Source organism: Mercenaria mercenaria, chromosome 10 (genome assembly GCF_021730395.1).
Source record: "Mercenaria mercenaria strain notata chromosome 10, MADL_Memer_1, whole genome shotgun sequence".
Classification (NCBI taxonomy): domain Eukaryota; kingdom Metazoa; phylum Mollusca; class Bivalvia; order Venerida; family Veneridae; genus Mercenaria; species Mercenaria mercenaria.
In genome coordinates, this window is record NC_069370.1 from 23,255,623 (window position 1) to 23,269,465 (window position 13,843).

The window sequence follows — 13,843 nt, forward strand, 5'->3', positions numbered from 1 at the left end:
TTTTCTTTAGTATGGTATGCAAATATTGAACTCAGTTGAAATCTGTTTTATTATATATATGCTATGTAATGACTGAATCTCATTACAATGAAATGAAGGTACGCTGCATACAGTTTATCTATGTGATATGACTATGGTCAAACTTTCCTTATGAAACAAAAATATTGAAATAATTACGATTGTATGTTTTGCTTGACCTTCACTTTTTTTTATAGGTGTGACGTCATTGTCCAAAGATTCGTGAATAGCGAATATGCTTTTGTTAAAGCGGGATCAGTTGGCCTATTTTAGAAATAAATAAAAATAATAAATAAAAAAATCCTTTAATTGATTTTTTTCTCATGTATTCTAATCAAACTTGATTTGTAGCCAACTTTGTTCAGCTGGGACATTTGACCCCTTTTAGGGGCTGCTAGAGATAAAACTAGAAATGCCTTTATACAGCGTCTCATGAACAGCTTGGTGGATCTTTGTCATACTTGGTCTGGATCATCATTATAAGGTCCTCTTCCAAATTTATTTATATAGGAACTTGGGCCCTATTAGGGACCACTATAGCTAAAAAGTAGTCTACTTTTAGCTATAGTGGTCCCTAATAGTGCCCAAGTTCCTATATAAATAATGCCTTTCTTCGCATTAACCACTAAAATGTAATGGATTTTTATCAAACTCGATGTGTAACAATATCGTAAGGTCTCCTGCTATTTTGTTACAAATGGGGATAGGGACCAATTTAGCTAAAAATATAAACACGTTTAATGACCTCGCTTCATGAATCTTCATCAAACTACTGCTGTAATTATTCGCCTAAGGATAAACGAAACAAAATTGCAACCCTACGAAACCTTTGCGAAAAATTAAAATAGAACCATTTAAATTGTTAAAGTGCGGTGTTTAGTTTTGCAATTTGAAAAATGTTAGATAAAAGATGAATGTTAGATGAAAAATTCATAAACTTCTATCCTTATTACAATTCGCCGACCATCATTTTAAAGATATTTCTTGTTTTTGCAATGTTTTGATTGATGTATCCCCCTGAATTATGTCTAAATTGCCAAAATAATGAATAGATTATGAGATATATGATTAAATTTATTAAACATTGTCATCCAGGGTAACAACCGCGATTAACTTTCTTACACTCATGAAACGCCTGAGAAAAACTGTCACTGACCATGAACTAAATCTATACTCTACTACTTTATTTTATTAACCATAAAACTTTAAAAACTTTAAAACTTTAAAAACACATCTAATAAAAACATTTATATACGTCCGATTGTTGTCCGTACACAGGTTATTTATATATTACACGCCACGCCTACTGCATAACTGTGTCATATCGATAAATATGTTTACTCTATATACACTTACGATCACTTACTTTGACTCAAATGTCTCTTATACCTATGGGTTCGAGCCGGGCTAGTACGAACATTTGAGAAAACCATCAAGCTAGCATGTATAGATCAGTGGTTTTACCCAGGTACCCATCAATGCCTGAAACATGCCGGAGTGGACACATGGGCTATTTCACCTCTATCACTAAGCTAGAAAATCGCCATATGACCCGAATTGGGTCGGTATGACTTAAAACCGAACAGAACAAAAACATAAATACTCCTCAACTCGTATATACGTCGTATTACTGTGTTAATAACAATTATAGTTAACATTGGTTTTGACAATTACTGCTTAATGTGCATACCCAAAAATATAACATTACCATTCCGTTTTTGTAGTTCAAAAACATTTTAACTGTTTTCCATCATGTATATCATTTTGGTAACAGATATACCATATTAGTTAGTACTAATTCACTGTGAATTCATGATAAACTAGAATGTGTCTGTAGGACACAGGGTGTGTCCCCCACTGGTACATTTGTCACAAATAAGGGGAAAATAATTCAAATGTTTGCAGTCTTAATGGGGTATAGCCTCAACAAATATTTTATGAAAAGGATTCATTATTCTAGGCCTTTTACTTTTTGAGCTATGAGCATCACAAACAAAAAAGCCATTATTTTGGCTATTTCAAGGGCTATAACTCTGTAATAATAGCTAAGATTCTCAAGAAGAATGCCAAGTGTGCAAGGTCACATCATGTTAAAGACTCCAGCAAGGTTTCCTGAATTTACATCTAATACTTTTTGAGCTAGGCATATGATTAGGTGAAAACTTCATTTTTTACTATTTCAGGGTCCATAACTTTAAAAATTGGGAGTGGAACCAGCCAAAAATATTAGAGGTGTGCAAGTTTATATCATGATAAAGGCCTATGCAAGTTTTCAACCATTCATATTAAATACTTTTTGAGCTAGGTGCGTCACAAGGTGAAAATGTACGTTTTTGACTATTTCAGGGGCCATAACTCTAAATATAGGGGGCGGTCCCAAATGAAAAATAGGAGGTGCACAAGTTCATATCATGATTAAGACGCAGGCAAGGTTTCATGAATCTATATCAAATACTTTCTGAGCTAGGCGTGTAACAAGGTAAAAATGTGCATTTTTGATTATTTCAGGGGCCATAACTCTATCAATAGGGGGCGGAGCCAGACGAAATATAGGAGGTGCGCAAGTTCATATCATGATAAAGACTCATTCAAGGTTTCATGAATCTATATCAAATACATTTTGAGCTAGGCGTGTCACAAGGGGAAAATGTGCATTTTTGACTATTTCAGGGGCAATAACTCTGAAAATAGGGGGCGGAGCCAGATGAAAAATAGGAGGTGCGCAAGTTCATACTTATCATGATTAAGACTGTTGCAAGGTTTCATGAATCTATATCAAATACGTTTTGAGCTAGACGTGTCACAAGGTAAAAATGTGCATTTTTGACTATTTCAGGGGCCATAACTCTGAAAATAGGGGGCGGAGTCAATGAAAAATGGAAGGTGCGCGTTCATATCATGATTAAGACTCATGCAAGGTTTCATGAATCTATATCAAATACTTTTTGAGCTAGGCGTGTCACAAGGTAAAAATGTGCATTTTTGACTATTTCAGGGGCCATAACTCTGAAAATAGGGGACGGAGCTAGACGAAAAATAGTAGGTGCGCAAGTTCATATCATGATAAAGGCTCATTCAAGGTTTCATGAATCTATATCAAATACTTTTTGGGCTAGGCATGTCACAAGGTAAAAATGTGCAAGTTTGACTATTTCAAGGGCCATAACTCTGAAAATAGGGGGCGGAGCCAGATGAAAAATAGGAGATGCGCAAGTTAATATCATGATTAAGACTGTTGCAAGGTTTCATGAATCTATATCAAATACATTTTGAGCTAGACGTGTCAGACGGGGAAAATGTGCATTTTAACTATTTCAGAGGCAATAACTCTGAAAATAGGGGGCGGAGCCAGATGAAAAATAGGAGGTGCGCAAGTTCATATCATGATTAAGACTGTTGCAAGGTTTCATGAATCTATATCAAATACGTTTTGAGCTAGACGTGTCACAAGGTGAAAATGGGCATTTTTGACTATTTCAGGGGCCATAACTCTGAAAAGAGGGGGCGGAGCCAGATGAAAAATAGGAGGTGCGCAAGTTCATATCATGATAAAGACTCAGTCAAGGTTTCATGAATCTATATCAAATACTTTTTGAGCTAGGCGTGTCACAAGGTGATAATGTGCAATTTTGACTATTTCAAGGGCCATAACTCTAAAAATAGATGGCGGAGCCAAATGAAAAATAGGAGGTGCGCAAGTTCATATCATGATTAAGACTGTTGCAAGGCTTCATGAATCTATATCAAATACTTTTTGAGCTAGGAGTGTCACAAGGGGAAAATGTGCAATTTTGACTATTTCAGGGGCCATAACCCTGAAAATAGGGGGCGGAGCCAGATGAAAAATAGAAGGTGCGCAAGTTCACATCATGATCAAGACTCATGCAAGGTTTCATGAATCTATATGAAACACTTTTTGAGCTAGGCGTGTCACAAGGTAAAAATGTGCATTTTTGACTATTTCAGCGGCCATAACTCTAAAAATAGGGGGCGGAGCCAGATGAAAAATAGGAGATGCGCAAGTTCATATCATGATAAAGACTCATTCAAGGTTTCATGAATCTATATCAAATACGTTTTGGGCTAGGCATGTCACAAGGTGAAAATGTGCAATTTTGACTATTTCAAGGGCCATTACTCTGAAAAAAGGGGGCGGAGTCAGATGAAAAATAGAAGGTGCGCAAGTTCATATCATGATTAAGACTGTTGTAAGGTTTCATGAATCTATATGAAATACTTTTTGAGCTACGCGTGTCACAAGGTAAAATGTGCAATTTTGACTATTTCAAGGGCAATAACTCTGTAAATAGAGGGCGGAGCCAGATGAAATGTGAGAGGTGCGCAAGTTTGTATCATGATTAAGACTCATTCAAGGTTTCATGAATCTATATCAAATACTTTTTGAGCTAGGAGTGTCACAAGGGGGAAATGTGCAATTTTGACTATTTCAGGGGCCATAACTCTGAAAATAGGGGGCGGAGCCAGATGAAAAATAGAAGGTGCGCAAGTTCACATCATGATCAAGACTCATGCAAGGTTTCATGAATCTGTATGAAATACTATTTGAGCTAGGCGTGTCACAAGGTAAAAATGTGCATTTTTGACTATTTCAGCGGCAATAACTCTAAAAATAGGGGGCGGAGCCAGATGAAAAATAGGAGGTGCGCAAGTTCATATCATGATAAAGACTCATTCAAGGTTTCATGAATCTATATCAAATACATTTTGGGCTAGGCATGTCACAAGGTGAAAATGTGCATTTTTGACTATTTCAAGGGCCATAACTCTGAAAATAGGGGGCGGAGCCAGATGAAAAATAGGAGGTGCGCAAGTTCATATCATGATTAAGACTCATGCAAGGTTTCATGAATCTATATCAAATACTTTTTGAGCTAGGCGTGTCACAAGGTGTAAATGTGCAATTTTGACTATTTCAAGGGCCATAACTCTGTAAATAGGGGACGGTCCCAATGAAAAATAGGAGGTGCGCAAGTTCGTATCATGATTAAGACTCATTCAAGGTTTCATGAATCTATACCAAATACTTTTTGAGCTAGGAGTGTCACAAGGGGAAAATGTGCATTTCTGACTATTTCAGGGGCCATAACTCTGAAAATAGGGGGCGGAGCCAATGAAAAATGGAAGGTGCGCAAGTTCATATCATGATTAAGACTCATGCAAGGTTTCATGGATCTATATCAAATACTTTTCGAGCTAGGCGTGTCACAAGGTAAAAATGTGCATTTTTGACTATTTCAGGGGCCATAACTCTGAAAATAGGGGGCGGAGCCAGATGAAAAATAGGAGATGCGCAAGTTCATATCATGATTAAGACTGTTGCAAGGTTTCCTAAATCTATATCAAATAATTTTTGAGCTAAGAGTGTCAGACGGGAAAATGTGCATTTTTGACTATTTCAGGGGCCATAACTCTGAAAATAGGGGGCGGAGCCAGACGAAAAATAGGAGGTGCGCAAGTTCATATCATGATAAAGATTCATGCAAGGTTTCATCAATTTATATCAAATACTTTTCGAGCTAGGCGAGTCACGAACTTCGGACGGACGGACGCACGGATGCACGGACAAGACCAAATCTATATGCCCCCACTACTCATGGGGGGCACAAAAAGTGTTACATCGAATTCTTTGTTATAATCATAGGTGGAAAGTCACCTTTCTGTAACATGTGCATATTAGGCCTAAAAATTTTTTATTGTTTCCGGTAACATGCTCAAAAAAATTAAGGTAGGTAGGTCGGAAATTTTTGGATTTTTTTTTTATTAAGGGAGACTTTTCGGAAATTATTTTTTTTGTCAAAAAATGATTACAAATAAGGGGGTTATGCCTTTAGAGCATCAGTAAGTTGATTTCTAACATCACTGGCCATGTTTAAAGCATAAAAAGTGCAGTTTTGCATCTTTTTGTTAAAAAGTTGAAAAAATTATTCTCCAAGGCCATAAAAACATTTAGGGTCGGGCCAAAAATTTAGGGTAGGTCAGGATACCGGAAACAAACAATTTTTTTTACGCCTTAGTTAATCACATGTACCTTGCATAACAAACTTATATTTTTGTAAAATCGATTTATTTTATTGCGTAACGGAATTTCGAGAAACATTTTTCTATGAAATGAAATCGTCCTAAAACTGAGTACTTTAAACAATTAAACAGCTACATTTGATTGCAAGAAAAAGGAAAAATGATGAAAGAAAAATAGTATCATGATAGGAATTGTTGTTGCAAAGACACTATATATTTCACCAGTGAATACAGCCTGTAGGAGTGTGAAACGTTGCCTTATCATAGGAATAGCATATACAGTGTGCTAAATCATGTGATCGCGTTACGTCAATTTGACCTCAAAAGTGAAAGTGGAAAGGTAAACAAAAATTGTAAGTCAGGGCGTAAGTTTTTTATTCAATATATCGTGTTAATATCATGCACATGATTCGAAACCTATTTGGATGTCCTACCCCCGTACTACGATTTCCCCATAAAAACTTTCTCGTTTAAACGCTATTCCTGTTCAACCTCTTTCGTTATTGTGCACTCTGCAAGTCAACTGAACATTTAAAAATTTTCGTTTTATAACATCTGCAAAATCCCGAGGCATAAACGCTATTCTATCATAAAACATGTCAAAAAACTAAAAGGCTTAAATATCAATAATTTTTATATTGTTCATCAGCATCATTAGAAGTTAATGCGCAAGAACATCAGGCTGACTTTATTTCCTCTTGGATAAGCGTAATGTTTAATGGATACGCGCAACTGTTAAAAATTGCGTTAATTAAGAGCGCGTGAATATCTCTGATAACACACGGTTACTCTCCCTGAATTTAAACATGAAACCGGCAATCTTAATTCAGCACATGAGGTTTGTCAGTAGCTCAGCATACAATAACAAGGTCGGAACTTGAATGATCATGTTAAATTATGACGTTTTAAGCAACTATACCCTGTATGAGTTGTATTCATATCCATAATACGGAAATCTGTAATGGATAGGCTTAGCGTCTATCAGCTCATCGTTTCCTCTGAAGGGGTCAACGCGAGTTTCCAGATCTATGATGACATTTTCTGAGAGAAAAAAGGTCATTAGCTTAATTAAATTCTTATTACTTTATTCAAACAGATTATTAGTTTTGCAACTATGGAAGCTCGAATATTTTTTTTCTTTCTTTTATATTTACTTGAGATTTATCTTGTAATTAAACTAACTTGATTTTCTAATTATATCTATGATTTACAAAAAAAACGTTTTACTTGTGTATCAATGAACTAATGGAAAGAAAATCAAAATGATGGCAAAAATACCATAACAATGTATTTTCGGATCTCCTTTCGGATAGCCAGAAATACAAGTACAATTGTAACCTCCATCATAGTTTGTACAATTAGCTCGTACACCGCAACCGGTCGTGTTACATTCATCTATATCTGTAAATAAACTCAGAGCTGTAATGTAAAATACAGTAAGCAAAAATTTTCTACCGACTGAACTATTAAACACACATCATGTAGACATTTTATAAAATATTCAATTTGGGCAATACCATGTGTTATTCAAATGCGTATTCATTGAAAAGTGAACAGTGCAGACCAGTGATAAGCCTGCTGAATGATCTCGGTCTGCTCTGGTAATAAAGGCAGAATCACTTGCCGTCAGCAGACTGAAGGTTAAGCATTCATTAGTATTATGTTGAGAACATTGTAAGGAATACAACAGTAATAATAAGTTGGTTTTATAATTTTCCAAACTCTAATAAAGATATTTATTAAAAAAGAACTGACTTACAGGTGCAGTCTGTTTCTTCTTCTTTCTTGTTTAAATCAGTACAAATGTGCAAATTCTTTTCTACATTGGCATTTCCGCATAGGCATTTTTACTTATAGTAACCAAGTTAAATTTTTAAGAATAAATCTGCATAATTTCTAACAAATCTTTGGTAAAACTGATAACAAATTTGTAAACTCTTTAAATGTTAATAAAGAAATCATACCGATGCTACAAGTATCACCCGTCCAACCGTCGTCACAAAGACAAAGAAAACCTCCAGGATAGTTGATACACTGGGACCCGTTTTTATTACAGTTGTTTGTACTGGCTCTTGAACATTCGTCTATATCTACACACATAAGTATACATCATTATTCCAATATTCTTTGAACCATTTAATACATTGTCACATCAGTGCAAACAAGAGCTGCACTATTGGCGACAAATGCCTCCGAAGTGTTCCAAAGAATGCTACAGTTTTGCGCAAAATTATCACACATCATTCCGTAACCTTGACCTTGACCCGTGTCATAAGCGTGACACATCTTCTCAATATGGTTAGCATTTGTGTCAAATAATTTTCAAATTCCTTGATAAATGGCAGAGTTATGGACCAGACAAAAAGCATCTTTGACTTATAATTGTGACATTGACCTTGAAGCTAGGGGTCTGGGTCTTGGGCAAGACACCTCATCTCATTATAAGAAACATTTATGCCAAGCAATTTCAAAATCCCTTCAACAATGGCAGAATTATGAACTGGACTCGAAACAGACCATGTTAACCTATAACCGCTAAGTGTGACCTTGACCTTAAAGCTAGGGGTCTGGATCTTATGCAAGACACGTTGTCTCATTATGAGGAACATTTATGCCAAGTAATTTCAAAATTCCTTGATGAATGGCAGAGTTATTGACCGGACACGAAACACACCCTGTTAATAGTTGACTTCTAAGTGTGACCTTGACCATGGGGCTAGGGATCTGGGTCTTGCACATCACACGTCGTGTCATTATGGTGAACATTCATTACAAGTTATTTTAAAAACCCTTTAAGGATAGAAGAGTTACGGCCCGGACAAGAATTTACCACACGCACACACAGACGTACACACAGTGCGATTTTAATATGCCCACCTTCGGTGGCATAAAAGTGAATCAATGCTTCTTATACGAATACGTAGTTATCAAAATAGCGCTTAGATGACGATATTACACGATGTATGCGGTAAGTAAATGAGCATTAGAGGTTTCTCATTAACATTCTACATCTGCAATTGCATATAACATTTTTTTTTCATTTTCCATAACCGATCAGAATTGGTTATCGGCCGAAATCAGGAACACCTTTTGTACTTATTTATCCATTCATATGAGCATTTAAAATAACCCTTTCCTCTTCATCTTAGTAACAATATCAAATCAAGTAGTACTTCTTCCGCACGATAATTTAAACGACAGCATGTTTATATTATCGTTTGATTCTTATAGTTCCTATACATCGTTGAACTCAAAAAGGTTGTCATTGATAGAAGTTAAGTGCATATACTGTAATGTTATACAAAAGTATTTTCTGTACTGAAACGTTTTAATGAAGAAAAATCTTTATTATCAACCATGTCATCGTTGGAGTTATCGCGCGTGATTTAAACGTTATCAAATTTGTGCTCAAGAAATTAAAGAAAGAAACAAACAATAAACAATCAGCTAAAAAATATCTTACGAGACAATTGTCACAAGAGTATACTCTTTTATTGTCGTGTTAAAATGCTTTAACAAAAGTGTTTTAAATTTAAAGATTTTTCTATATTTGACAAATTAATTTGGGTAATGATTTTAATAACTATAATCCATGTAATCATTTTCAGTATACACATGTAATAACTTTTATTTTGATTTTTGAAAATGTATGACTGAACTGCAAAACGAGTGCACATGTCACAACGGTTAGGCTTCTTAGATTACAAAACAAACCACTCTATTAGATCGGATCTAAAGACTAAAAACAAAAGAATATCAAAATATTTGCATACAAGTTATAAGAAAGAATAATTTGCCATGAATAGATGACGCGTCTTAATTGTCTGGAGTGTACAATGCCGAATTCAAAGGTACAATTTCATTATTCTGATATTATTTGATATTATTCTAACAAGTCAGTTTGACTCAAAAATAGTAATTGAGAAAATACCAGAAACAAAATCTCGACAGCTTTAATCTAAAATTTCAGCAAGCAAGTACTAGTATAACAAACACTCTACATGTATGAAAATATTCAACTAATGTCATTCGTAGACAAAACTATAGGGAAGGTTCCTCATATCGCTGTGTTGTTAAATCTTGTTACAATATCATTAAATATAATTTAGTCGATAGGCGACGGCCGAATTAGGCTTCCATAGATACTTGTCGTACTGATGATCGAGAAAGCAGTTACAAGAGCCGTAGTCTGCAAACAAAGTTACACCACGTTTGCATGTAGCAAGAGAAAAATACGCACATGTACAAACATTTCATTCTAATGCTATCAAATTAACAAGAATGAAAAATTAAATACTATACCTTCACAATTAGTTCCTTTACCTCCTGAAATGTCAATGAACCCAGACTGACACTTACACCAGTAACTACCATCAGTGTTATTGCAGTCTGCTCGTCTATGACAATTTGCGGTATACCGATCACATTCATTAATGTCTGTTAAAATATACAATATCATAATATTACAAGGCAATAAAAAACTTACTCTTGTTATAGGAGAAATATGTGTGTCAGAGTTTTTATAATCGTTAATCCAGGGCATACCTCATATTCACTCGAATAATGTGCATAGTTCTTAAAAACAATTTAGAAATGTTACCTACCTGAGGACAAAAATACACTTATTGGTGGCAGAAAAAGCTTAGGCAAAACGTTCGGCCCTTATGTTACCCCCAACCCTAACCAAGAATCTTACTACTAATATTATTTTCGTCCATTACATGAATGAAACTAAACAAATATGGTCTTGCTCTCTTTCGCCTAAATATCTGTACTTTTCCCAAACACTTCGAAATGCAATGTAGAGATATGCAATATCAGATTGACAAGAATAGCGCAGATTTTGAAAAGAACATTTTACGTTATCAAAGTTTTTTTTTTTTTTATTAATGTCTTATCTCTAACAGACCCTTTTCCCATTCCGTGGTTACATGCAGAGTTATCTGCATATTGTTATCCTTAAACGAGGCACAGACTGCTGGGTGGACATATTGATATATTGTAATAATCGTTCTTTCTAATAAAATATCTGACAAAATTGAATTTCATTCTTGGTTTTATTTTTTTAGAATACTTCTTCACATATTTCCTGCCGGTTGGTTTCATAATGAAATGAATGAAAACTTCATTTCTATACATATTCATTATATTATCAGTGAAAGTAAAAACTTAAAACTCGCACTAAAGAGCTAATACAAACAATGAGAAGATGTGTTTGATTAAATGATAAAAAAGACAGTCAGCGCTCTATAATGTAATTTGGTATTATATACATAATGATTCAATGTATTCTCTCTTTTTTTGTGCTCGAATATGATAAAGATCTTGACAGCATGTGGGGCGGTCCTTCTTGATTGACATCAGGTTGGTTTTCTGATTACTGTGACCAATTTGCAAGTATTTAATTAAAGCAGGAAAATGTCTCCAGATGTATGCATCTTTTAAAAGTACTTTGATTTGTAAGTAATTACTATAACTAAATAGTAAAAGTCAATAAGGCGATTAAGCGAGTCTAGGCGATGCGTTTGTAGAAGAAAATTCAAGCAGTGTATAAAACAGCCAAAATGTGGTAAAAGCTATGTTTAGATGCATCTGCACTTAGAAAATTTTAACATACATGTACTAATAAAATATCAAATTATTAACTTTAAGATTTCAAATAAAAAACTCAAGGCAAGCCTAAAGATATTTGGATTGGCGGGTAACACATTTACATTGTTGTTAATTAAAATCATACCGCTTTTCAAATAGATACAAGATCACATAAAATGGAAACTGGTAATGTTCTTTTGATCTGTTATATTTTAGGGTGTCATTTAAAGTTTCCGTATGGCGCTATATATAGTCAGATAACTGCTTGCATTTAGACTATCAACAACCTAGAATATTTTGCAATTATGCGAACTAAAACTTTCTTTCTTTTACATTTTCGCACGCTTGATAGACTAATCACCAAGGCACAACAATATTTTACTTGCAACTGTATAAAAGTGAATAGTTTTGTCGGCTGATTTATTTATTTATTTTGTTGGGTTTAACGTCGCACCGACACAATTTTAGGTCATATAGCGACTTTCCAGCTTTAATGGTGGAGGAAGACCCCAGGTGCCCCTCCGTGCACTATTTCATCACGAGCGGGCACCTGGGTAGAACCACCGACCTTCCGTAAGCCAGCTGGATGGCTTCCTCACGTGAAGAATTCTACGCCCCAAACGAGGTTTCGAACCCACATCGATGAGGGGCAAATGGTTTGAAGTCAACGACTCTAACCACTCGGCCACGGAGGCCCCCTTGTCGGCTGAAGTGAGGGGATCAGTTGAGAATAAACCCACTGTCGTAGTTCTTCCTTGCTGTATAAAATGGACATGTCGGTTGAAATTTAATTCAAATTCCAGTCATTGAGTTAAAATTAAATGTCAGAAACCCAAAACCTGGTTCCAAAAATCGAGGATAACTAGAACAATAGTAATTTACTGCGAAATCTGGTGTATACAAAACTGAGCATAAGTATTAAAAATAATAAAAAGAAAACTAAAAAAAAGCGTTGTACAAAATATCTAATAACTATTACTAATAGACACAAATTTATAGCAACTGAAACGGCCGTGACGGACTGAAAGCATTTCCTCGTAAAATCTTATTAGTATTTAAATTAGTCTAAAGAATAGAGGGATTAAAGTTTTGAATATCAACTAACCTATTTTGAAAAATAGCAGTGATTTGAATGTCAGAGCACTGTGTCGCCCTTATGTAATTTAGATGAATCAATTTTGACCAAATTAAAAATTAAAATTTAAGATTTCTTTTTATTTACTCTTAAGAAACTCGAGGACAATGACTTTTCTGTAGGAATGGTAAATTTTTTTGTCAAGCAACATCCTATCGCTTCATTATCATTATCACTTAGTTCTGATCCGGCAGTCTGGGCCTCGTTTTGAAAATGCGAGACTTGGCGAGAAATCCCGATAATGCTAAATTCGCCGAATGGGAAACTGGTCTATTTCAATATATGATTATGCTTCATACATCAAAAGTAATGCAACTGCCGACGTATAATCGTATATCCTGGCGTTCTTGACATTAATAAAATCTATATAAAGATCCTTTGCAAACGGATAACGCATTAAACTACGTCCGGATCCATAAACGACAGCGTCCTGCTCACTGCTAACTGCCTACTGTTTACTGCGTCCTGCTTACTGCGTCCTTCTTACTGCTTACTGCCTTCTGCCCACTACCTACTGCGTACTGCTTACTGCCTACTACATACAGTGCCACTTTGAAATTTGTCTGTATTTTAGCTTTAAGTAAATATCGTAAATCATTTTTTAAAAAGAAACTGGACGAGAAAAGTTGTTAAAAATTGCAAAACAGTGTGAAACAAGTTAGAACTTAAGGAAACTACCGTCCAAGTTGAATATCACTATTATGGACCTAATACCTTAATTGAAATTCCTTCTTTTGAAATTATATGATGAGTAACTGGCAAAGAAAGTACCTTAGAACATTCGCTGACAAGGCTTTAACTTCTGAGTAGGTTACATCATCTAATAAATTCTTGTTACGTGTACTAATCGGTATTTAAATGCAATATAATATATTGATTGAATGAGTCATTCAAAAGTAACAGACTGTCAAATGCGTCACTAGTTTTGACGTAAAATTTCGACGTAACGGGACTGTCAAATTGATGCATTAAAATGTCTACAGTTACAAAAATATACAAGCATTTATCTTTTGAAAATTTAAAAGGTATTTAAGTGTGATGTATATCTTATTCACAATC

The 13,843-nt window shown here is 35.0% G+C and overlaps 1 protein-coding gene across 1 annotated transcript in view; it reads right to left on the reverse strand.

Annotated features, from left to right (window-relative positions):
• LOC123559657 (sushi, von Willebrand factor type A, EGF and pentraxin domain-containing protein 1-like) overlaps positions 1-13,843 on the reverse strand; it is a 48,254-nt gene that overhangs the window by 11,122 nt on the left and 23,289 nt on the right. The window contains exons 14-17 of the mRNA XM_053552513.1: positions 10,360-10,494; positions 8,022-8,147; positions 7,336-7,458; positions 6,977-7,098 (exon numbers count right to left, since the gene is read on the reverse strand). Of these exons, the coding sequence (XP_053408488.1) occupies positions 6,977-7,098; positions 7,336-7,458; positions 8,022-8,147; positions 10,360-10,494 (506 nt within the window). The remainder of the gene's footprint in view (positions 1-6,976; positions 7,099-7,335; positions 7,459-8,021; positions 8,148-10,359; positions 10,495-13,843) is intronic.